Genomic DNA, 27,082 nt, shown 5'->3' with positions numbered 1-27,082 from the left:
TTATTTAAAGTTAACTTAAAGGGTTAGTTCACCCAAAAATGAGAATTCTGTCATTTATTACTTACCCTCATGCCGTTCCACACCCGTAAGACCTTCGTTAATCTTCAGAACACAAATTAAGATATTTTAGTTGAAATCCGATGGTTCAGTGAGGCCTTCATAGGGAGCAATAGACACTTCCTCTCTCAAGATCCATAAAGGTACTAAAAACATATTTAAATCGGTTCATGTGAGTACAATGGTTCAATATTAATATTATAAAGCGACGAGAATATTTTTGGAACGCCAGAAAACAAAACAAAATAACGACTTATTTAGTGATGGCCGATTTCAAAACGCTGCTTCAGGAAGATTCGGAGCATAAATGAATCAGTGTGTCGAATCATGATTCAGATCGCGTGTCAAACTGCCAACGGCTGAAATCACGTGACTTGACTTTGGCGCTCCGAACAGCAGATTCGATAAACTACTGATTCATCTGTGCTCAGATGCTTCCTGAAGCATTGTTTTGAAATCGGCCATCACTAAATAAGTCGTTATTTAGTTTTTTTGGCGCTCCAAAAATATTCTCGTCGCTTTATAATATTAATATTGAACCACTGTACTCACATGAACCGATTTAAATATGTTTTTAATACCTTTATGGATCTTGAGAGAGGAAGTGTCCATTGCTCCCTATGCAGGCCTCACGGAGCCATCGGATTTCAACTAAATATCTTAATTTGTGTTCCGAAGATTAACGAAGGTCTTACGGGTGTGGAACCGCATGAGGGTAAGTAATAAATGACAGAATTTTCATTTTTGGGTGAACTAACTCTTTACAGTATTTCACAATTGCTAAAACACATTTCTTGAAACCATCACTCATTTTCTCAAAACATTAAACACAAATCCAATCTTCAAACTAATTTCACAAAAAAAATCAAACAAAGCTTTCAGATCATACACACATTAAACAATATATAAACACATACAGATCATTCATTAGACACTACATTAAAAAATGGAAAACACAACATCCAGAACATGGTTACAGAAAAAAAAAAAAATATTGTAACACATTAAACACATTTTGCCATTACATAAAATGTATAGAAATCACAAGTAATGTGAATTTAAAGTATACTGTATGTACTGCAAGTACAGTATTATATTCAATATTATATAGTATTGAATGTCTGTATATACAGTACTTACATACTGCAAACATACAGCAGTCTAAATGCAAATGACTAAAAGGTCAAAGAAAACTCTAAATGAAAAGCATGATACAGTACACAAAAAAAAAAAAAAAAAAGAAAAAAAGTTCAGAGTCAGTGAGAGATTCATTCTGCTTCAGCATCACGTCTTCATGTTGGCTCCGGCCTAAATCAAGCCAAGTCACCTTTATTTCAATTGCAATTTATACTACACAGATACTAGTCTAGTATAGTATAGTATAGTATAGTATAGTCAAAGCAGCTTTACAGTGATAACAGTGATGCAAAGAGGGTTCATTTTGGCTGTACAGCTCGAAAAGAAAATAGTGTCATTGTTCAGCTGAAGTCAGTTCAGTGTTGATTCACTTACATTGTAAAGACCATCAATTATTATGTAAATTACTGTAATTATTTTCCTCTATAAAGCAGTTCTGCAGAAAACAGTGATGTCATCATCTAGGCTAGCTTAGTTCAGTTCTCATCCTATAATGGCAGTACTGTCAGATCAATAATATTGTTGAATATTATTGAATATTGTTGAGGACATTTTCCACATCACAGGCAATGTCGTCTCTTGCCAGGCAAAGGGAAAAACCTGTGCCGGATCCAGCCTTGACAGCCTTGTCTCCACACCCCTTGCTCTTTCTCCTCATCCTCCTCTTACACATACTCTTCCTCCTCTACTTTTCAGATTGTCTCCATCTATTGTTGGTATCATCATTCAGCACCTGCGTCACCTGTGCACTCTGAACTGACCTATATTTTATACAGTTGATTTGATCACATCATTAGAAATAAGTGTGAATAATTTTGAGTCATTGTGTTTAAAGGATGACAACTGTGTTGTAGTTGTGTTTAACTTTTGCCACATGTATTTACCATTTTGCAACAGTGCAACACAGTGCAAAATGTGTTTTAGTGAGTAAGAATATGTTTAGAGTTTTGCAAAAAGAGTGGATGAGATTTGCAAACAGTGTCTTAACTACCTGAACTTGTTTAAGGTTTTGCCTACAAAGTGACTGATTCGACAAATGGGTTTAGGCCACTGAGCATTGGGTTCAGAGAATGGGGTTTAGTGTTTTAGCAATTGTGAAATACTGTAATTTGGAATAAGGCATATCTTGCTTAGAAAATGCATTTTTTTAATAAAAATGTTTAAATGAACGATTGTTACTTGAAAAACTCAAGTCATCAAGGGCTAGTCTCTATTCTGAGCTATAATAAGTAATATTCAAGCATATTATCATCATTATTATTATTTGACATTAGGCAAGAGGTACAGTAGATATGGATTTCAGAGTGATTCTCTTTAGTGTAAATTATCTGATACTGACATCTACTGGTGAATAACAAGAGATCCACCTAAATTAAATGACTTGTTCTCCTATAAAATTATATATATAAATGTATAGACAAATCTATTTAAAATAATACAAAATCATGAATATGAACCGCTCTGATGATCATTTCCTAAAAATAATGGCACATGAATAATACTCAAAGATCCCCTCGTAATTCACGAAACTTTATTCCGTATAACATAGTTTCATGGCCAAATTACAAATAAATATTGGAGTTGTTTGCTATGACCTGCTTGTTGTAAGACAGTAACCACCAACACAGAGGAGAAAAGACCCCAAACCCGGTCAGTAAGTGACTAAACATATTTAAAGGAGGTATTACATCTGTACATCTGCTAAATGCAATTGAATTTCTGACTTAAAAGTCATATTTACAGAGCGTACAACAGAAGGAGAGAGAATGAATCCACCTAACATCCTCCTTGTGTGTCTAAAATGCTCAATAAATCTGTGTGCAGACATTAAACGTCATTCTGAATCAAGGACTTCAAGAATGTCAATTAGGATGTGGGTAATGTTGATGGCATCAGCGTATAACGGGCTGTGATTCATTTGGGTTAGTTGTTGCCAAGGGCATGACTGACAGATGAATACACCAATCAGATTATGGAAATAAGGTGGAGTTCTCTCTGGACTAACTGCTGATTGGCCAGCTGCTTGTGGCTGGAACCAATGACATTGCAGGATGTAAATGAAGCACAATCAAGGTGAGCAGTACAGCAGCTCTAAGAGGAGATGAGTCACTCCCTGAATTTGAAGACAAAAATAAATTAATCAAAAGTATAAATTCCTATAAACCACTTTTAATTTCCACTGTGTAAAAAAAGGCAATCAACATCCTCCATCGAGCTCAGGAAAGGCAGACTTGTCTAGTTTAGGAACACCATTTGCTTTCAGTTCCTTTTAGGACAAACAAAAATAATAACAATAATAAAAGAAAAGTACTTTCAGTAAAGAGCATCATGTTGTGACGGTAAAGCTGGAGTGTTTCTACAACTAAAGATTAAGTGAATCCAGAAAACATCTCATATAAAAACCATAAAAGAAAAAAAAAAGAAATGTTAAGTGCTGAAAATCAACAAATATAGTACATTTTCACATAAATAATGAATAAATGTACAGATTTAGAAACATTTGCCCCGTATTTGCAAATGCCACATTTGTCAATGTCCGAGATACAATATGTTCTTATTCGAAGCTTGTTTGGTTTACATCTCCTGAATCATGCAAATGCGAATCATAATGCATCAGTTCTGGAATCGTGTTACAGTCTGAAGCAGAATATACGCGTCTCTTCCGTTACATCGAAGAGGCTGGAGACATTCATGCTCTTGCGCCCAAACTGTGCGTATCATACGATGTATACTCCAAATACACAAGTCTATTGCACATTCAAATTCATACGCCTCCACTTTGTTGAAGTCACTAATCATTTCATAGGATGACAATATCACAATATAATAAAAAATGGCCATTTAAGAAAACAAATGTTACCCAAACTACTCCACTTCAACACTTGGCTCCCTTGCAAAACATCCATGCAACACAATGGCTGACATCACACTGTATAAAAGGAATAAGGTTAAAGGCTTTACAAATTCAGACAAAAAAATGAGTTCAAAGGAATATACGCTGCAAGTATGGAGTCATACATTTTGTGTGATCCTTAGGCAAACCCTGTAGAGATGAGTAAAGGAACGTGGGAGAGCAGAGCGGTACGAGGAGTGAATTGTTCGGATGCAGACCAGATATTGAATGCGGAGCATACACTTGGGTGGACGCCAACTCACTGACATAGAAACACAAAATTTGGATGATGTATGCGAGTGAAATTGGATTAATGTTAAAGTTTTCCTGACTCGCATAGCTTTCTGTGGTATTAGAGCACATCTCTGGCTTAAGACTGCTCTCTTTGCAGCATTAAAACTGCTTTTGTCGCATTAGAACAGCTATCTGGTGTAATAAAGGTCTCTCCTGGTCTGGATTGTTAGGATTTTCTTCAGCTCTTTCTAGGTACACAGTTCTCAATGTGCGCTAGCATCATTAATTTCATACAGGGCAACAATAACAGCCTTTGGATACAAGTAAACAACAGAAGCCGAGGTTCAAAGTAACAAAATGTCAAGTACACATGCCAAGATTCCATTTTGAGAAAAAGTAACATTGTAACAGATACATTTAGAGAAACATTCCACACACATCCAAATCTCGCACGGCTCACAAATCAGTCCTCAAACATCCCCCCAAAAAAATGAAGTCTGAACAAATGGGTCAAAGCTAACAAAGAAATAAGCAACAAAAAATACCGCCAAATTGTAAAACGTTTCCCTGCATAGACTCAAGATGAGAATTCAGTGTGACCGCTTCGCAGTAGGGTGGAATCATCAAGTGCATCTGCCTACAGGATAATGTAAGGGGGTGGGTCTACCAAAGAGAGCCAATGAGAGAAAAGGAAGAGAAGTGGGTGGGGTCCAAAAGTCTCACAGTCTGTAGGTTGTATTGTGTCTTTTCCAGGAGTCACTCTTGTGAATCATCTGAGAAAAGTACATTTAGTACCTGCTTCAGCAGGTGGCGTTCGCTTTCGCTCCGTTCCCTCTCATCAAACCATAACCAAAATTCAAGTGTGTCCCCGTTTTGATCGCAGAACATCACAGGAAGCAGGAAGGCAGAGGATTGTGGGTTGTTTTTTTTTTTTTCGTATATAGGCATTGTGGCATGGTGTGTCCTAAACCCCTTCCCCCCCCACATCACACCGCCGGCTGACGCCTGGTTTTATTCACTTGCCGCCGTACATCCTCTCAATATCGTCCTGATAATGCGTTTTTAGTTCCTTGCGTTTGAGTTTGAAGGCGTCGGTAACCAGGCCCGTCTCGGGCGTCCAGGGTTCGGCGCTCAGACGGATTTTCTTTGGGATCTCAAAGCGCTCCAGCTTACCTGTGAATCAGAAAAAAATTGATAGCTTGATAAACTACTTAAACCAAAAATGTAAAACATGTAATAAATGTAAAAAATGTAATAAACAGCAAGAAGCTTAAAAAGATGACACTTTTTGGCAAAAGTTTTGAGTGACATTTTTGGGGAAACAGTGAAAATTACTCCAGTCTTCAGTGTCACATGATCCTTCAAAAATCATTCTAATATGCTGATTTGCTGCTCAGAAACATTTCTTATTATCAATGTTGAAAACTGCTGATCTGCTTATTTTGCAGAAAAAGAGTGAAACTTTTTTTTTTTAGGATTCTTTGATGAATACAAAGTTCAAATGAACAGAATTTATTTGAAATATAAGTTTTTTGGCATTATAAATTCCTTTACTGTCACTTTAGATCAATTTAATGCACCCTTGCTGAATAAAAGTATTAATTTCTTTCAAGTTAAATCAATATATCCTATCCACACAATTGTTATTTCGCCCTGTTGTTGACAGACCTGTTATAGCCGCATCGGTGATGATACGTAGAACCTCTTTCTCCATCTCTGGGTGGTTGCAGATCTCTTCCCATGATCCTCTGATGCCCCTCTGCGCAGCAAGGGTGGTTAACTGCTTCTGATTGGGCACCACAAACCCAATCACATAAGACTCATCACTGTGTAAAGAGAGGGAAAGATTTATACATCTCATCTAAAACACTACACAATATTTATGAAGCATGTGTGAGTGCTGAATTGTCACAGTATATATGTGCATGTTTGCACTCACCTGTTGGCATAAGCACAGATGTTGTCGATGAACGCACAGTTTTTGAGCACAGCCTCCACTTTGCCCAAAGACACATATTCACCAGCTTGCAACTTCACCAGGTCCTTCTTACGATCTACACACACAGGCCAAAACCATTTAGAGAAATTTACATAGAAAATACTGTGATAACACTTAAATAGTTCTGAGATTTTATTGCCTGGTTTCACAGACAAGGCTTAAATCTAGTCCCAGACTAAAATGCATGTTTTAGCGGTTTTAACTGAAAGCAACTTGCACAGACATATCTTAAAGTCTCCCTATAGTCAATGATTTTATCCCTTAAAACTCATCTTTGATCACCAGAATGAAATTTTTTCCTGTGAAAAAATTCTTCATGCCTTCAAATACCTTGAATTTAACTCTACACCCTTGCCGCATTTAATATATGGAGATCTATGAATATGCTAATTAGCCCCGCCTATTAGCTCAGAGATCCACTTGGTCAACTGGTTTGATCTTCACATGGTTTGTTTCTAAGGCACATATACAAAAGCTACTTAAATGTACCAACTGAACTAAGGCCTAATCCTGGCTTACTCTAAACCCCGTCTGTGAAACCAGGCCTATGTCTTGAAAGAACGTTTGCGCGCAAGTGCGTCTCTCCACACCGATAATCTTGAGGCAGCCGTCAGGGTGAAACTCTCCAATGTCTCCGGTACAGAACCAACGCTGGCCGTTCGCATCCACAAAGAAGTCTTCTCGGTTCTTCTGCTCATTTTTATAGTAACCCATGGTGACGTTGGGACCGCCAATCAGAATCTCTCCTCGTGGGTTTGGTTTATCTGTGCTGAAATAACCACCTATGGACAAAAAAGAAAAAGACATTAAAATGTGCAACATTTAATGATATTTCAAATCTCAGTATCTTTACAGATATAAAGCAGAACTGGCCTTCCTCCCAGTCCTTCAGCATGATCTCTGAACACACCAGAGGAGCTCCAACACGACCGGTGCTGTAATCAGAAACTAAACAAACACACACAGTATTAACACACTTATTCATAAATTTGACTAAGCATTAATTGAATGTAAACTGGATTGAAGGTGTTGCTTCTATCATATTTTTATATGAGATATAATTTCCCCTCTCTTTACTATTAATACTGCCAATTAATATTCCTGTAATCTAATGAATAGTTCCATTAACCGGGTGGATTAACCCAGGTTTTTATTCAAGACCCCATGGCATTGATTTAAATGTATTAATCCCAAGGTTCACATACTTTTTGACTTATGAATTTCTATTACCTTTTTCTTAGTCATTTGTGATTGCTAGGTAGATAATGATTTATAATATCTAGCCAATTAAATATTTCAGAGTTGAACATGACACAAAAACAGGGTTTTTTCTTTATTCCTCATGCCAATATGTTATCCAAATGTAAACCTCTTGGGAGAAACACGGCACGAGTTGTATTAGCAACACTTTTTAATTCATTTTACAAAAGCTCTCAACCACTTTGATGCTTCAAAAAAGTCATAAAGGGATTGTAAAACTAATACATATGAATTGAACAGTTTGATCCAAATTTTCTGAAGAGACTCGATCACTTTATATGATGAACAGATTGAAATTAGGCTTTTAATCACATAAACATTAAGGCTAAGAATAAAGGCCTAAATTCAGTCTGTTCATCAAATAAAGTGATCGTGTCTCTTCAGAAAATTTTGACTAAATTGCTCCATTCATATGGATTAGTTTTATGAACTTTCTGATGCGTCAAAGAGATAGTTGCATAAACTGTCAATGGAGGGACAGATTTCATTAAAAATATCTTAATTTGTGTTCCAAAGATGAACAAAAATAATAATGAATAATTAAATGACAGAATTTTCATTTTTCGGGTAAACTAACCCTTTAAGAGGTATTTACAATGATTTTTAAAGGGTTAGTTCACCCAAAAATGAAAATTATGTCATTAATTACTTGCCCTCAGGTCGTTCTACACCTGTAAGACCTTCGTTCATCTTCGGAACACAAATTAAGATATTTTTGATAAAATCCAATGGCTCAGTGAGGAATGCATTGCCAGCAAGATCGTTTCCTTTTTCAATGCCCAGAAAGCTACTAAAGACATATGAAGTTCATGTGACTACAGTGGTTCAAGCTTAATATTATAAAGCGACGAGAATACATTTTGTGCGTCAAAAATAACAAAATAACGACTTTATTCAACAATATCTATTGATTGGCAATTTCAAAACACTGCTTCATGAAGCTTCGAAGCTTCACCAATCTTTTGTTTCGAATCAGTGGTTCGAAACGTGTATCAAACTGCCAAAGTCACGTGAACTACTGAAGTTTCAAAACACTTAAAGCCGAGTTCAGACTGCACGATTTTCAAAGCAGTCGGGTCACTGTTCTTTTCACACTGCATGACTATCTTGGCCAGCATTCAGTCGCTGCTGTGTTCAAACTGCACGATGGATCGGCGACAGAAGGTTTCACACTGCATGATAGGAAGAATCGCCGACAACTCTGTCTGTCACGCAAACTACGTTTCACAACCAAAAACACGCGAGATGTGACAAGGAAACAACGAGATATCACGCGTGCAAGACCGGAGTTATTATTATTATTATTATTAAAAACGGTAACCCGCAAGAAGCTTGCAATACGAATTGCCTGTGCGCTGATTTGCAGCGAAAACAAGAAAAAGAAAAGAAGAATATGGAGGAGGAAATGGTTGAGGAGACTGTGGATTGTGTGTTCTGCAATGAGAGTAGGAGGTAAATAAATAACTTTTCAATGTGCTGCTGTTGGATGGTCAAGCAAATGTTTGTGCTTTGGTTCTGTTTGATATAATTGTAATGTTTATGTGTACAAAGCCATGCTTGATGATGTTGTGGTCTATAACTCCTCCCCGAACTCTCCGCTGCTCTGCATCTTACTCTCTCATTGGCTGTCGGTCATCGCCGATGTAGTTTCCAGTCAGAACACTTTTCACACAGCAGGATTTTGAATCGCCGACAGGTCCAGATATTTAGCATGCCAAATATCTCACGGGTGTCGGCGACTCGTCGGCGATTCTCTCAGATCGCGTCTTTGCTCATTCACACTGCGTGATTGTCACTCACGTGAACGAGCACCGATTTGCCTGTGATTTCGGGCATTTGTCGGCGATTTCTCAAAACCTGTCGGCGAGCCAAAATCGGGGCTAAAATCGTGCAGTCTGAACTCGGCTTAAGACGTAACAAAGCCTCGTTTACTGAAATCATGTGATTTTGGCGCTACAGACCACATGAGGGTGAGTAATAAATTCCATAATTTTCATTTTTGGGTGAACTAACCCTTAAGGAACATTCTTTACAGGAATTTGAATTCTTCTGAAGTTTTTTTCCTTTAAAACAATCTTAGGATAAGACATAACATAACATTCTTAAATGTTTGATGTGTTTGTTGCCACAAGGACGGAACAACCTGTCACTCACATGAGATCGACCAATAGCAAACCACAACAATCCAACATTCCAATCAATTCCAGAAGGACAATATCAAGTCCCGACCCTACATTTTTCTTGTTCGAGAAGCCGTTTCTCTCAGATATACGTCACAATCGGGGACTATCGCAAATTCCAGACTTTAAGCTACTTATTCTTATTTTTGACTTTAAGTTAGAAAATAAGATATCGGCAGGAATCTTTTGTGAATCCGCCCAAGCTTTTAATTCTATATAATTATTTTAATACTAGAACCTACACCCTTGATTTGAAGTACTGACACACCTTTTAATTCTAGAGCTCACACTCTTGGTTTCACTGCACCTTAAAGGACCAATCTGATTGTATTGCCACACTACGCGTTCTGTGAGGTCTGCGTTTAGTCCCAATACTCCTGTCCGGAGCCCTAGCTTCACTTAGTGAATCCCATGCTTACACTCGCTGATGGTCCCGGCTCCGCAGGTCTCGGTGAGGCCATAGCCCTGTCCCACAGGACAGCAGAAACAGATGTTCATGAAACGCTGAGTAGCTGCGGATAAAGGAGCTCCGCCAGACAACAGCACACGCGTGTTACCGCCAAGCAACGAGCGAACCTTCTTGAACACAAGCCTGCAGAACACAAAAACAAGATGCAATTGGACATTTAAAAATATTGCAGTGAAAAACATAACTGCATCTGAACAACCCAGTGAGGTTTGGAGGAAATCATTACGTTAATATTATTGTATCATACCTGTCACAGAGAGGCGTGCCGTATCCTTTAGAGATCTGCTCCATCTTGTAGTTGTACGCCAGAACAAAGAGAGTTTTCTGCACACTGCTCATCTCTTCAACTTTAGTCATTACATTCTTATAGATACGGTCCATAATCTCCTACAGACATGATGAGAGAGAAACACTTCACATCTATTATATCAAACTCAATAGCTATTATGACCAGGGCTGGGTATTGACAAATTTCGATTTACAAGCTTGCGATTCGATTCAATTTGATTTGTTACAGCACGTCAATTTTTTGTCAAGGAAAAAATGTCTCTTAACTAAAGCCCAAAGTATACTTTGGCCATTTGCATGACGTAATTGTCATTATCAGGAGAGTCCGCGGACGTCTGCACACCCCGTCTGCATGTGCAAATGACTTCAGCGCTTGAAAACAAAATCCACTAGATAGTGCGCATGCACCAAATACATCTTTCTGCGTTCATGGCCAAAGGAGTATACTTTGAAAGGCTTGCACGCTCAACTGTGCGCGAGACGGAGCAGAACGCGAAAAATTAAGTATACCCGGGCCTTCAAGCTGCAAACTACACAGGGAACCGTGGAAGCTTGTTTCCGCTATGGAATAAAAAGGAAGTTAATTGTGACTTTTTATCTCACAATTCTGACTTTTTTCTCAGAACTGCGTGATATAAAGCCAGAATCGCGAGATATGAAGTCGCAGTTGCGAGTTATAAAGTCATAATTGGGGAGATATAAACTTCTCAGAATTGGACTTTGTAACTCGCAATTATAAGTTTTTAATCAAGCAATTCTGACTTTATTTCTCGCAATTTATATCCTGCAATTCTGGGAAAAAAAAAGTGTCATATTTGTAGAGATAAAACGTCGCAATTATCTTTTAAGGTTTTTTTTGTGTGATGGAAACAAGCTTCCATAGGGCACTCTGTCAGTTGGTACATTACTATAATATTAAGTGTTAAAATTAACAACTGATTTGTATACAAACATTTATATTGCACATAAGCCAGTTTTTTTTTATAATAATAAAGTTATAATATCATATAATATAATATCTTTTTAATAACATAATTGGGTTTCTACTTGTTTTGAAATATCAACATTTAAACTGTGGCTGTCATAACTTGATTTCATGATGGATTTATTCAAACATACATTAAACATTAAATATTGAAGAACAGGTTAACTAAAAATATATTGAATATGTAATCTAGTGTATATGTTTAGCAAAATGGAGTGGTTTTTATAGTGTTTATTTGGAGTTTATTTTTCTAGATAACTATCGAGCTATGGTCATTGAACGGCTTTTCTGAGGTAAATGTGATGTTCCGTGACTGTTTACAAGCTATTTTATTGACGTTTTTCCGCGGTTGAAACACCGTTCATTCATGTTTATTTCATGCTATAAATAGTTGTAATGATGAAGAGATGAACTGTTCTCGTATGCTCTGCTGCTTCAGTTGAACTGAGGTGTTACAGCAATATCTGGCCCGCCACATTAAAGAGCGCCAAAATGGCATTTATTGTTTCAATTTCATAATAAAAACTGACAGAATATGAAAGCCGAGAGACTTTGTTTAATATACAAAGTAACAAAGCATTTATGAGACAGGAGGCGTGCTACAAATAATGTTTGGTGAGGTTTTGTTCACACATCAACTGAAAACAGCAGAGACTAAAAGATTGATTTCTGGGATTTAAGAATAAAAATATAGGTCCATCAAAATGAGAATCGATTAAAATTGAGAAATCAACATTTTCAACCCAGCCCTACTTATGACCACTGTGTCTGTTTATGTGAATGTGAGTTCTTACAGGTACCGCTGCCATCAGTGTTGGTCTGAGCATGCTGGTGTCCCCTTTACTGCCTTTTTTTATTTTAGATGACTGTGGGAGAAAGGACAAAAGAAGAGAAGATATTGCACACTAGATGCTACTATAGCAATTTAAGATTTTCTTATTATTAGCATTTTTATTAGCATTGTTTGCAGTTATGATGCAAATGCTTTGGCATTCTGAGATTGTATAAGAGCTTGACTTGGTGATGATGTCACATAGCATGACTAAAGTGTTTGTGTGTGTGTTTGTACCTGGTCAGCAAGAGTCTGGGGTGACGAATATCCAATCCGGCAGCCATGTGACACACACACCAGCTCAGCGCTGAGTTCCAGGACATGAGCAAGTGGCAGGTAGCCAATATAGGTGTCATTCTCACTGTCACAAAAAAAAAAAAAACATTGTTAACAGAAAATCCTTTACCATTATCTAAACAATCTACTACATTTTGGACAATTTGGCAGGCCAGTGTTCAGTCATGCAGACAAAGAAAGCATGAAAGAAAGTGCAAGAAAGTGTTTCTAATGCAAAAACAACTTATTCAGACAATATTCACAATGTCAAGCATTACATTTTGGAACAATAAAGCCACATTAACTGTCCAGTAATACATTAAAGTATGAATAAACAGGAATCAAACTTTCATGAGATTTTATGGATTTAAATATACAAAATCACTCAAAAGTTTGGGGTTGGTAAGATTTGTTAAATGTTTTTGGAAGAAGTCTCTTGTGCTCACCAAAGCTGCATTTATTTGATCAAAAATACAGTAAAAACAATAACATTGTAAAAACAATTTTTTATATAAATAAAATATATTATTTTTATTTTTAAAGGTGCCCAAGAATGCTTTTTCACAAGATGTAATATAAGTCTAAGGTGTCCCCTGAATGTGTCTGTGAAGTTTAAGCTCAAAATACCCCATAGATTTTTTTAAATTAATTTTTTTAACTGCCTATTTTGGGGCATCATTAACTATGCACTGATTTTTTCAGCGCGCCGCCCCTTTAATTCGTGTGCTCCCTGCCACACGAGCTCTCGATTATATTACAGCACATTTACAAAGTTCACACAGCTAATATAACCCTCAAATGGATCTTTACAAGATGTTCGTCATGCATGCTGTATGCATGCTTCGAATTATGTGAGTAAAATATTTATTTTGATGTTTATATTTGATTCTGTATGAGTTTGAGGCTGTGCTCCGTGGCTAACGGCTAATGCTACACTGTTGGAGAGATTTATAAAGAATGAAGTTGTGTTTATGAATTATACAGACTGCAAGTGTTTAAAAATGAAAATAGCGACGTCTCTCGTCTCCGTGAATTCAGTAAGAAACGATGGTAACTTTAACCACATTTAACAGTACATTAGCAACATGCTAACGAAACATTTAGAAAGACAATTTACAAATATCACTAAAAATATCATGATATCATAGATCATGTCAGTTATTATTGCTCCATCTGCCATTTTCGCTGTTGTTCTTGCTTACCTAGTCTGTTGATTCACCTGTGCAGATCCAGACGTTACTGGCTGCCCTTGTCTAATGCCTTTCATAATGTTGGGAACATGGGCTGGCATATGCAAATATTGGGGCGTACACCCCGACTGTTACGTAACAGTCGGTGTTATGTTGAGATCCGCGTGTTTTCCGGAAGTCTTTTAAACAAATGAGATTTACATAAGAAAAAGAAAGCAATGGAGTTTGAAACTCAATGTATGTCTTTTCCATGTACTGAACTCTTGTTATTCAACTATGCCGAGGTAAATTCAAATTTTGAATCTAGGACACCTTTAATATATTTTGAAATATAATTTATTCCTGTGATGGCAAAGCTGAATTTTCAGCATCATTACTCCAGTCTTCAGTGTCACATGATCCTTCAGAAATCAGAAATGCTGATTTTATTATTATTATCATCAACGTTCAAAACATTTGTGATGCTTAATATTTTTGTGGATTCTTTGAAGAATAGAAAGAAAAAACAACCTTTATTTGAAAGAGAAATATTTTGTAACACTATAAATGTCTTTACTGTCATTTCTGATCAATTGAATGCATCCTTACTGAACCCAAATGATAGTGAACATTTAGTGAACGTGAACCATAAGGTCAGGACCATGGGTAAATTAACTTTATAAAACAGACGCTTTATAAAGCAGTGCTAGTACCGCCAACGTCACGGATTTGCTTCCCAGGCAACCATTTTGGTCATTAGTGTCTTTAATCATATTGCTGCGATTGGATTTTTTCTTTAACACCTTAATTAGTACGTTTATTATCCAGAGATAAAATGAAGCACTGCCAATGAATACAGCAATGGAGATTAGATTTTTTAACAGCTAAAAATCAATGGAGAGATAGAATAACGCTAGATAGAAGCATCAGAGCGACGTACTTCAGGTTAGGAATGCGTTCAGCCATGCCGGTGATGCCAGCGATGATGTTGCTATGGGAGATCATGACTCCTTTAGGAATGCCTGTAGAGCCGCTGGTGTACATGATCACTGCGATATCAGACGGGACAGGCTGTCTGCGGGACACCATTACTGTACACAGAGAAAGACAGATTCACATCCCTTCATTAGTGGCAGCCATGTTGTAGTGCCATTTCAGACAGAACTACTTTGGAGGAAAAACAAACTTTTAATGGGAAACACTTTGCTGCCAAGATTTTTTGCACATCATCAGAATCTAAAATAAATCTACCCAAGGTAATGTAAATCAAACCACTGGCACCAGTAATGCACTAGTTTAATAAACAAAAAGCTGTAAAACCCTTCATCTCTGTCAAGTTACTGAAAACCTTTTTATTTAAAACCACAATTTGTATGTGTTTTGTATATTGAAATAAACAGAAATTAATATTTAACATATTATTAATATTAACATTAAATTAATATTTGATAGTCAAATATCAATTTTTATTTATTTACATGTAAGAATATGCTGACCAAGGCTGCATTTATCTGATCAAAAATACAGCAGAAAAAGCAATATTGTGAAATATTCTGTTTTCCATTTAATATATTTTAAAATGTAATTTATTTCTGTGATGCAAAGCTAAGTTTTCAGCATCATTACTCGAGTCTTCAGTGTCACATGATCCTTCAGAAATTATTCTAAAAATGCTGATTTGCTTCTCAAGAAACATTCCTTTTTTTAATTAATGGTGAAAACAATGATTCATTTTTTTCAGGATTCGCTGATGAATAGAAATTTCAAAAGAACAGCATTTATTTGAAATAGAAATCTTTTGTAAAATTTTAAATGACTTTGCAGTCATTAAAAAATGTAAAAAAAATAAAATGTATATATACATTGTTGTAATTCGGTACAACTGATGTTCATTGGCATCAGCAGCAATAACTGTGGTACCTGTTAAGACTAGCTAGACACTGACAGGCTCTCATAAAAAACAAAGGTCTAATGCTCCAGTGAAATGTCTAAACCTTTTATCTCAGTCTTTCTGAACAGAGAAAATCTGCTCTAATAATGATAACATCTCCCTCTCATATCTCCAGAGGGGTTTTCTAAACAGTTACTCTTATCTGACACAAAGGCTGAGCGTGTGAGCTCTCAACACCGGTCGGCGTGCCCTCAAGTCTTCTTTTCATCTGACAGGAAGATCCTGCTGTCTTTCTTCCTCAACAAAATCTATGTTTACACCTCTTTTGGTCCTTATTATGTCAGTACACTTCAAAACATGACAGAAAGACATGACATTTTTATTGTCCGCAAGCAAAGGCTACTGTGAATTTCTCTCATGCTTATTCTGTATGTAGGCCATATTTAGACTGTTTAGTATATACTATATACTAAAAGTAGTATGTAAATATAACAGTATACAATACACATATAAACTAGTGTTCGACCAATATGGATTTTGTGTAGGCAAATGGTGATATCTTGAGCAGGGTGGCCAATATAGGCCTAAATAATAATAAAGATGGTAAATAACACCTGCATAACAATTTCTGCAATTAAATTTATATATATTTTAAATGATATTTACTAAAATAATTATCTGAAAATGAATCAAATTGAAAAAAATTATTTAAACTAAATAAAATATAAATCAATCTGTAAAAAAAAAAAAAAAAAGTAAATTTGACACGAATATGACTGAAATAGTGGTAAACTGGATATAGTTCAGCATAGTTTGAAATTAAGTTTTAAATCTTGCTCGCTTGTGCGAGCCCAGTGACAGCATTAAAAATTTCCCAAATATTGGCCGATAATATCAGCCTTGGTGGTCGACCACTAATATAAACATTTCAAACAAAACACTTGAGAGTTTAAGCACTTACCATTTTCAGTTTTGGCCCCCAGTTCTTGCACTGCACCCATGTTGTGGACCAGGATGCCTCTAGGGAGATCAGGCCAACTGGTGGTCTTTATATCAACCAAAATTATGTGCTTCAGTCTGGGCACATCCATGAGAATGGCCTGAGAGAGAGAGAATCATTCAGAGCAATAAGTGACAGCAGCTTTGATATTTCATGATCCCACTGTTGTGTCGTCTTGTCGTGTTCTCACCTTGAGGCGGCTCTGCAGCAGATCTTTGCTTGTGATGATGTGCGTGACCTCAGTCTCATTTAGACCATGTGCTATAGCTGCGCCGCCCAATGTAGAGTACAGAGTCACCACTTAAATGGAGAAAAGGAAAATTGTGTAGATAATGAGTTACTGTGCCTTTAAATAGTGAGAGATTATTAATATCATTTAGTAATAATTTTTATTTATTATTTATCATTTAATAATTATAATCAGTATTGTTATTATTAAATCTTTTTATTTTATTTACTAAAATTTTTTAAAATTAAAATAAAGAAATGTATCACAATTGCAATAAAATTGCACCATAAAATAAAAAGCATTTTAAAAAGTATTTAATAAAAAAAAAATAGTAGGGGTGTTAACGTGTCAACACATGCGATTAATTTTTTCAGTTGATTTTCAGTTAATTTAACACAGCTTCCGATTTTTCCTAGCATTACATTATAGGATGAAGCTATAATTTTTTAAGTGCTATTAAACCATTCAAGTGCAATAAGATGCAAAAAAAGGGGGAAAACAAAATCTGTCAAATCTGCACTCGCACGCTTTCTGTGAAGTGGCTCTCTGTGAACAAACACCGAAAAAATGCGCACAAGAATGCCACTTCAGACAGCACGTCAGCACCGCAGTTTAGTTGCCTTTCATGCTTAAACGGACAAAAAACCCCACACAAAATTATGTTGAAATACCCTTTATTGGCGAGTATCCTTTTAAGCAGATTCTTACGAGTTAAAAAGTGTTACATGAACATAAAGAGAAAATAGGTTGCGTGTCAGATCCGCGTCGTGTGTGTCAGATCTTAAAGTGACAGCAGCCTAATAAACCTGCTGCTGTCATTAATGTTAATCAAAGAACAAAAGACAAAGAGAAAAATCACTCACTGCTCTTGGCTGAATAACTTCTGTAGCTTTAATAAGAATTAATTTATATTCAATTTATGATTTTTGCAGTGAACACTGCAGTGTTTATTAACTGTACAGATACTATTCAGTCTCTTTATATTATCTGTTAGACCTACCTGAAAATCTTAAAGCACTGTTTACAAGGTTTACAAAAGGAAAAACAATAACTTTGTGCATTTTAGCATGGCAGGTATATATAGAATTGTGAAAAAAAAAAAAAAATAGGATGCGTGTCAGATCTGAGTCATGTGCGTCAAGTCTTAAAAGTGACAGCAGTCACTGTGTGTCAATTAATGAAGGTCTGTCAATTAATGTCTGTCAAGTTAATTTCAACATTTACTAATACATTATTAAAATCTTGTTAACATTAGTTAATGCACAGTGAACTAACATGAACAAACAACGAACTACTGTATTTTCATTAACTAACGTTAACGAAGATTAGTAAATACAGTAACAAATGTATTGCTCATGGTTAGTTCATGTTAGTTAAAGGGATATGCACAGACAAATCCAAATTAAACCCTGCAGCTTGTGACAACACACTGATGTCCTAAGAAACAAAACCATTGGTTTGTGCAAGAAACCGAACAGTATTTATATCATTTTTTACCTCAAATACACCACTATGTCCAACTGCTTTGAGAATCCGGTGTGTGAGGTCTGAATGCACTCTGACGCCCGAAGTGATTCATTGACATATACGCGCGAGAGATCACTTCCGGCATCAAAGCGCGTTTTCAGACCTCACACACCGGATGCTCAAGGCAGTTGGACATTAGAGGTAAAAAAAAATTATATAAATACTGTTCGGTTTCTCACACAAACCAATCTTTTCGTGTCTAAGGACATCAATGTGTTGTCACAAGCCGCAGGGTTTAATTTGGATTTGTCTGTGCATGTTTTTTTTTTACTCTTATAGATGGAGTTCCCATTGCCTTGCATTATACGACTGACAGACCGGAACGGTTGGAGTTAAAAATCATCATTTGTGTTCTACTGAAGAAACAAAGTCACCTACATCTTGGATGCCCTGAGGGTAAGCAAATAAATATCAAATTTTCATTTTTGGGTGAACTATCCCTTTAATACATTAACTAATGTTTAACTAATGAACCTTATTTACTTTAAGTTATTGGCTGGAGAGTAACAGCATTTCATAAAGTATACCCGCCAACAACAATTTTTACATTTGGCACTTGGCGATATCGTAAAGTTATATTTACCACAGGCTTAATTTTACTCATAAATTGAAAAACCCCATATGAAAATCTCGAAAGAACCAGTGGCGAATTAGTCTTCTGGGTTTTGATGTTTTCCCTGCACAACTCTTTTAAGCTTCTCTATTTCTGCAATGTTTTGAATGAAACCTGAAACTCACAAATTCCTCTTCTGTAACGTCCAAGACAAGGGTTGTGGGTAATATTAATCTTAAAGAAAAATGCACAAATGGACATCTTGAAAATTCATCCGGATACCTTTGGCATACCATCTTCAACATCATAGTGCATCAATAATTTGAGATTCACATCTTGCATACTTTTAATATGTATGGTATTGTTTAGCATGTGAATTAGAATGAGAATCAGATTTGCTGCAGAATTCATGTGTGTGTGTGTGTGTGTGTGTGTGTGTGTGTGTGTGTGTGTGTGTGCTTGAATAGTGAATAAGAGTTTTGTTTTCAGTGTGATATTGGTCTTTTACTACAGCAGTGCTGCTATTTTTTGACCTGATATTTTTATCCTAGTCAGCACAATACAGCGGATATTGGAAACAACACTGTGTGTGCGTGATTTGAATGCTCACAGGGGAAGTTGTACATGAAGCATGCCTGAGCTGCTATGATCCACTCAGCTCGAGTCTCGCAGAAAATGGCGATGTTACAAAGAGGCTTCTGACCCAGAGCGGCCAGCCCGCTACCAAACCTCTGAGACAGATGGAAAGTTTCTTCATACGACAACCAGTTATAATCACCCAATATCACCTAGAGAGTGAGAGAGAGGCAGAGTTGCATTGTATTGAAATTCTCAGTGGCTTACACAGTAGCATGTGACTTCTTTTCAATTTCATGTAAACAGTTCTGGACAACAACAGGCCAGAGATAAACTCTGTTTACAGAGAGAGACGGCCACTGAATTTCTTACTGCAGAGCTCAAGAGAGTTTGTGAGCGAGTTCTCTTGGGATTTTTCCCCTTAACCTTAGACACACTCTATATATACTTGAATATTGTGCAAGTATATGTTTAGAAGAGTGTTTAAACCATTACTCATGGAAAGGGCTATGCTCACACTGACCGCCAAAATCTGATTTTAGTCACACTTTTTACTACTTTTATTGAGTATGGCCTGATTAAATTAATCAAAAGTGAGAGTAAAAACATTTATAATTTTGTTTTATATTTTAAAGAAATTTAGAATTTTTTAATGTTCTATTTTTTTTATAGAATCCTGAAAAAACTAATATATCATGGATTCCACAAACATATTAAGCAGTACAACTTTTCAACATTGATAATAATAGACCTTAGTCGAGGTAGAGCCATATTCAATTTTTGGAATGAAAACTAGGCTGTAAGGGATAGAAGTGCAGTGTGTTCCATGGTTTTTACTGTTTAACAACATACATATTATTCAGCTTATGAAACTTTCCAAAAAATAATTCAGTAGACAAAAACTTCACAAAACAGTTTTAAACGATGTGAAAATTATGTGCCATTGTAAAGACTGCAAGTCTATCCCTTACAGCCTCGTTTTCATCCGTTTTAAGTTCAATATGAGATCTAATCTGACTAAGGTCTATAACAAATGATTCTTGAGCACCAAATCAGAATGATTTCAGGAGGATCATGTGACTCTGAAGACTGGAGAAATGGCTGCTGAAAATTTAGCTTTGCCATCACAGGAATAAATTACACTTACAATTAAATTAAATGTTATTTTAAATTGTAACAGTAATTTAACAATATTACTGTTTTACTGTATTTTTGATTCAATAAATCTAGCCTTGGTCAGCAGAAACTTTTCAAAAACATTAAAAAAAGAAAATTTAAAAAAATGATCTTTTTGCAGTCTGAACAGCAAATGAAATCCAAAAATTCACAAAAAGCTGAAAAAAGCAGAAAAATCTCTTTCAGTCTAAATCGTGTGATCAAAACTGAAGTTGTTTTATTGCAGACTCAACAAGTTCAGCACCACACATATAGAGCTTTTCACACTTGAAATAGTTAACCCTGCACAGCAAAATCACTAGAGTTAAATCAACTCTGCTCGGAGTACATATGGTCCCTCTCTAAATAGTGTTAAAGTAACACTGAAGCAGAGTTAAAGTTAATGAGATAGTTAAGCGATTAATTGATGATTGAGCATTAGTGATGAACACCTGCTGTTAACAAGCAGAATCACTGAAGAAAAGAGAAACACAAGAACTACAACTGATTTCAGTCAGTCTTAGATGAAATCAACTGAAGATAAAAGACATTATATCTCTCAAGATCTCAGCAGAGGAGGATTGTCTTTACTTCAGTGATTCTGCTTGTTAACATCACTTAATTATCTCATTAACTTTAACTCTGCTTCAGTGTTACTTTAACACTATTTAGAGAGGGACCATATGTACTCCGAGCAGAGTTGATTTAACTCTGGTGATTTTGCTGTGTGGGTCATTCTAAACTCTGGGTAAACGGAATCCTGCGTTAACTTGCTTCACGTTTCAAACTGCTCATAATTTACCCGGTGTTAACAAGTAATCCTGGATATTCATAAACTGACATTTCATTCCTAAACCCTGGGTTAATGTACTTATTTGCATATTCGCAGTTGTCAGTGTCATTGATTGGATAAACGCAGCATGCAGTACTATCGAGTTTATACTGAATGGACATTTCAGACTATAAATAAGGTAAGGTAAGGTAAATGAAACAGTCTCTTCTTCACTCAAATTGTAATTTCTGTCAGTATCTGATTTTTTTCTTATCAAACATTGAATTTAATGTTTATATACAATACGCAGTGTTTCCGTGACCATCCAAAGCAGGCAAATATGAGCACGCGATTGGTTGTCAGTTGCCAAGCATCTAGCTGTAACATTCTAACGCCGCATCGTTTCACACTGTACAAGTTTGGCACCTCAATGCGGGGTTAACACTGCAAAAGAGGTGCTAACCTGAGCAGGGTTTCATAACCCCGGGTAAAAAGCGGTGCTAACCCTGCTTCTAAATTACAAGTGTGAAAAATTCCTTTACCCGGGGTTAAAAGCAGTTTTTAGAACAATGATAACCCGGTGTTAAGTGCAGTGTGAAAAGCCCTTTTATAATGTGTTTAGGGTGTTTAGTAGTCTAGATATTTTTAAAATACAAAAATTTATTTTCTCTAATGTGTCTTAGTTCAGGATCAAAATGAGATGTCATAACATACATGAGCACATGCCAAATCTTTAGTTTTCCATCCTTTAAAAATTAATTGCTTGCCACTTTACACAGAAGAAAGTCTCTTGCCATTGTGCTTCTGCTTACATCATTATCATAGTAACCAAAGTGGATTTACTGCAATTTGACTATTCTGTGTGAACAATCACTTCTGTGTGTGTGTGTGCGTCTTACCTTCTTAAAGACCTTGCCGTTAGGCTGTATCTCATCCTCCTCGCTCAGAACCTCTCTTGTGCCTAGGCAGTCTCTTTCAGGAAAGTGTACTACAGCATATTCAAACACTTTATCTAAAGTATCCACACCCTCGTGCAGCAAGGACGCCAACCTCTGCTGGCTGTTCACGGCCCGGTATGGCCCTGCCGGATTCCCGCTTACCTGATGGGACAGGAAATTAGATTGAGGTCATGGGGGAAATGATCAACAAGCACAGGGATTCAAATGTGTCAGGGAACATTATTGTAAGCTGGAAAATCATATTTTAGTTTCTCTAAAAAATATCTAAAATATTTTTTTTAAACCAGCAATTTAATTAAGTGACGTTATTCAGTAATGAAAGTGACTCAAATCCCTCCGTTAATCTAAGATAAAATGCAAAAATCTCTATTTATAATAGGTACACTACCGTTTAAAAGTTTGGCCACAGTAAGTTTAATTTTAATGAAATTAATAACTAATACTCAGCAAGGATGCATTAAATTGATCAAAAGGGACAGTAAAGACATTTACGATGTTTTAATTTCAAATAAATGCTGTTCTTTTGAACTTTCTATTCTAAGAATCCTGAAAAAAGTGTATCTGTTCTCACAAAAGTCAATCATTTATAATAAGAAGAAATGTTTCTTTAGAAGCAAATCAGCATATTAGAATGATTTCTGAAGGATCATGTGACACTGAAGACTGGAGTAATGATGCTGAAAATTCAGCTCTGCATCACAGGAATTATATTTTAAAATATATTAAAATAGAAAAGTTATTTTATAGTTTAAAATAATATTTTACAATTTTCTGATTTACTGTATTTTGGATCAAATAAACGCAGCCTTGGTGAGCAGAAGAGACATCACAAACATTAAAAAAATCTTACTAACACCAAACTTTTGAACAGTAGTGTACATCATGCCCAGAGTTTGAATGAATCTGTGCTCATGTTTTGGGCCTATTCTTCCTAAGCTCTACTTACTGGGCGCGCTTTGACCCTTTTAGCACGGGCCAGGTTCCCGCTTGCTCCGGAGAGCAGGTACCAGGGCAGGAACGTGATGACGGAATAAACCCAGACGACCGATCGAAAGACCTGCAGCAGGAGAGGAGACATGTCCTCCTTCAACTTCATCCTGAGGAACAAGAAATCAGTGGACAAGAAGACAGAAAGAAGTTAGTCATTACGGTCTACAAACCACACTAGCTTTACCTTTGATTTTTGTCCTCCACTCACTTTGTGTTGTTCTTTACTTTCCTCCAAGCACTTGATAGTATTCCTCTTTTTCTGAAGGTCTTGCTGGCTTCTTCTGGTTCTTGAAGTGCTCTATGGTATAGATGGTACTTCTTGACCTTTCTACTGCCTTTTGTCAAACCTGCTGGCTGAGAGGGCAATTTCCTGTTCCATTTCCTTTTCCCACTCCAGCTTTCTGCTCTGACGGGGTACAATGCCTCCTGGGTATAAGGATGTGCTCTCCCTATGGGGCAACACAACAAGCAAAGTTTGTTTTGTCAATATGCTTTTTAGAAATCACAATTCAGAATTTGTTCAATCATAGAATTAAGACAAGGTGAATCACAACATTACAAACTTTGATTTAAAGCAAGTGAAAATCAGCCAAAAAGATAAAAGGTACAAGAATGCATACTTAATGGCTTTAATGAGATGAAGAACTACAATTAACAGAAATAAAAACAATGGTGAAATATAATGTTGTTTACATATATAAAACAATATATTTTATGTTTATTGCAAAATATGCATATTTAAGTAGTTTGAGAGCGTAGACTGACTATATTACGTCATTTGCAGTGCTTCATGTTTTGGTGCAATTTGTTTGTTTCGATTAGATTGATGAAGATATTTTGCAGAATCATTGGTAATGTAGTTTTTCACCAGTAATTTCACTGTTAAACACCATTGTTGAAATAATATGGGCTGATGGCTTCAAAAAAAGCATGAAAAGGACCAGGAAATTATGCTAGCTGGACTCAAACTTAGGCTGTGTCCAAAATCGCCCCTATACCCTTAAATAAGCACTATTTTGTAGTAGTGTAGTAGTGTCCAAAACCATAGTGGACGTTATCGAGTGCACTTATTCATTCCCACAATGCACCGCAATAATGAGTGTACAACCGTTGTATGCTCAACGGCTAGAGAATATTAATGCACCATGATGCACCGAATTAATTCCCGCGTCTGACCAGAAGATGGCGCCCGCAGTTGAATCATCCATTTTCCAAAACACTGGTAAAATGTGTAACATTCAGGTAAAAAAAATGTTTTTTAAATGATTATTAAATTGTTTAATTACATAGTTTCTATGACAGAAATTCTTTTTACTACTGGAGCTGCCAGTTTGCTAAGTTTCATATGATTATTAAAGAGCAAGCACAAACTATGAAAAAGCGGCAGCCCTTCCGGCGGACTCAGTGTCTGAATTCACTCCGTTTTCATTTCACTCCCTCAAGTGAACTATATTATTGGAATAATGTAGGGAATAGTGAATGAGGGTATAGGGGACGATTTCAGATGCAGCCTAACTCTACCCATATGAGCATGTGTTAACCATTATGTCAAGAAGTCTCTGACAGAATCATTGTGATTTAACTGGGGACGGCTGTTAGACTGTGTACGCTCTGAGCTCAGAGGTCAAACAAGACAGGCTTTGTCGCTTTGGAGAGATGAAGCTCACACTAAAACAGTGTTCTGTTGGAGAGGAGGATGTGTTCATGAATGCATGTGTGTGTTGAGGGAAAGAGATGGGGGGTGGACGAGCATATCCAAAACATGAAATACAAACCAGGATATTTGGCCAAATTCTGAAATCCCAAATAAAGATTGACCCGATAATCCAGCAGCCCATATGATATGAGCAGTGCTGAACTTAAAAATTAGGTTTGAAATAGGTCAATGATTTTTAAGTGCAAAAAAACCCTAAAACCTCTGGGAAGATGCATGTTTTACAACCACAACAACATAAAACAAAGAAGGAAACAGCCTCTTTCTCATTTTCTTTCTGGGAAAAACAAACTGCAGACTTCTTTCTTTGGTTTTGATACTTTGGAGGAAGGTCAAAAAGACAATCCAGGATAGAGACGCTCTCAAATATCAGCTATACAGCAGAAATGCGTTCTCTCCTTGGGAGCTTCAGTCATGGACTCACCAGAGAGGTTTGGAGGTGGTCAAGATTTGTGGTTGGGCGATGTCACTGCATCCAGTTCTCAGATGGCATTATAAAATGCCAATATATGATGTGTAATACAATTTAATGATAGTAAACGAGACTCTGAAATTATTAAATGCACATTTTACAGATTTACAGAACATTTAAATGGATAGTTCACCCAAAAATGAAAATTCTGTCATTTACTTTTAAAGGTACCCTAGAACTTTTTTAATATAAGTCTAAGGTGTCCCCTGAATGTGTCTGTGAAGTTTCAGGTCAAAATACCCCATAGATTTTTTTTAATTCATTTTTTTAACTGCCTATTTTGGGGCATAATTAGAAATGAGCCGATTCAGGGTGTGTGGCCCTTTAAATCTCGTGCTCCACGTCCACGGAGCTCGCGCTTGCCTTAAACAACATAAAAAAAAGTTCAAACAGCTAATATAACCCTCAAAATGGATCTTTACAAAGTGTTCATCATGCAGCATGTCTAATCGCGTAAGTACAGTGTTTATGTTTACATTGATTCTGAATGAGTTTGAGGCTATGCTCCGTGGCTAATGGCTAATGCTACACTGTTGGAGAGATTTATAAAGAATGAAGTTGTGTTTATGAATTATACAGACTGCAAAATGGAAATAGCGACGGCTCTTGTCTCCGTGAATACAGTAAGAAACGATGGTAACTTTAACCACATTTAACAGTACATTAACAACATGCTAACAAAACATTTAGAAAGACAATTTACAAATATCACTAAAAATATCATGTTATCATGGATCATGTCAGTTATTATTGCTCCATCTGCCATTTTTTGCTATTGTCCTTGCTTGCTTACCTAGTCTGTTGATTCAGCTGTGCACAGATCCAGGCGTTCTACCCTTGTCTAATGCCCTTCATCCAGATATTTATACTGGCTGCCCTTGTGTAATGCCTCAATCATGGGCTGGCATATGCAAATATTGGGGCGTACACCCCGACTGTTACGTAACAGTCGGTGTTATGTTGAGATTCGCCTGTTCTTCGGAGGTCTTTTAAACAAATGAGATTTATATAAGGAGGAGGAAACAATGGAGTTTGAGACTCACTGTATGTCTTTTCCATGTACTGAACTCTTGTTATTTAACTATGCCGAGGTAAATTCAATTTTTGGATCTAGGGCACCTTTAATATCATTAACCTGTATAAATTTCTTTGTTCTGCTGAACAAAAAGGAAGATATTTAGAAGAATGTCAGTAACCAAACAGATCTCAGCCCCACTGACTACCATAGTAGGAAAAATAAATACTATGGTAATCAATGGGGGCGAGATCAGTTTAGTTACTGACATTCTTCTAAATATCTTCATTTGTGTTCAGCAGAACAAAGAAGCTCATACAGGTTTGGAACTACTTGGTTCTTTACCTGTAACTTTTTTTTTTGCACAAAAGTAGACATTTCAAAGAACATTGGGAATCAAAACAATCATTGGAAGACAAATTCTCAAAATATCTTAACATAACAAACATA

At 36.4% G+C, this 27,082-nt stretch overlaps 1 protein-coding gene across 1 annotated transcript in view; it reads right to left on the bottom strand.

The window, feature by feature from the left end:
- Nucleotides 1-2,708: 2,708 nt before the first annotated feature.
- acsl3b (acyl-CoA synthetase long chain family member 3b) overlaps nucleotides 2,709-27,082 on the bottom strand; it is a 32,524-nt gene continuing 8,150 nt past the window's right edge. Inside the window, exons 2-17 of the mRNA XM_048162495.1 lie at nucleotides 23,640-23,880; nucleotides 23,388-23,538; nucleotides 22,382-22,582; nucleotides 19,590-19,767; nucleotides 16,861-16,970; nucleotides 16,632-16,770; nucleotides 14,720-14,870; nucleotides 12,572-12,695; nucleotides 12,297-12,368; nucleotides 10,477-10,616; nucleotides 10,180-10,352; nucleotides 7,194-7,268; nucleotides 6,911-7,102; nucleotides 6,261-6,375; nucleotides 5,990-6,147; nucleotides 2,709-5,494 (exon numbers count right to left, since the gene is read on the bottom strand). Of these exons, the coding sequence (XP_048018452.1) occupies nucleotides 5,337-5,494; nucleotides 5,990-6,147; nucleotides 6,261-6,375; nucleotides 6,911-7,102; nucleotides 7,194-7,268; nucleotides 10,180-10,352; nucleotides 10,477-10,616; nucleotides 12,297-12,368; nucleotides 12,572-12,695; nucleotides 14,720-14,870; nucleotides 16,632-16,770; nucleotides 16,861-16,970; nucleotides 19,590-19,767; nucleotides 22,382-22,582; nucleotides 23,388-23,537 (2,136 nt within the window). The 5' untranslated portion in view covers nucleotide 23,538; nucleotides 23,640-23,880 and the 3' untranslated portion in view covers nucleotides 2,709-5,336. The remainder of the gene's footprint in view (nucleotides 5,495-5,989; nucleotides 6,148-6,260; nucleotides 6,376-6,910; nucleotides 7,103-7,193; nucleotides 7,269-10,179; nucleotides 10,353-10,476; nucleotides 10,617-12,296; nucleotides 12,369-12,571; nucleotides 12,696-14,719; nucleotides 14,871-16,631; nucleotides 16,771-16,860; nucleotides 16,971-19,589; nucleotides 19,768-22,381; nucleotides 22,583-23,387; nucleotides 23,539-23,639; nucleotides 23,881-27,082) is intronic.

The sequence above is a fragment of the Megalobrama amblycephala genome, linkage group LG17 (assembly GCF_018812025.1).
Source record: "Megalobrama amblycephala isolate DHTTF-2021 linkage group LG17, ASM1881202v1, whole genome shotgun sequence".
NCBI classification, from domain to species: domain Eukaryota; kingdom Metazoa; phylum Chordata; class Actinopteri; order Cypriniformes; family Xenocyprididae; genus Megalobrama; species Megalobrama amblycephala.
This window is presented reverse-complemented; position numbering and strand designations above follow the sequence as displayed.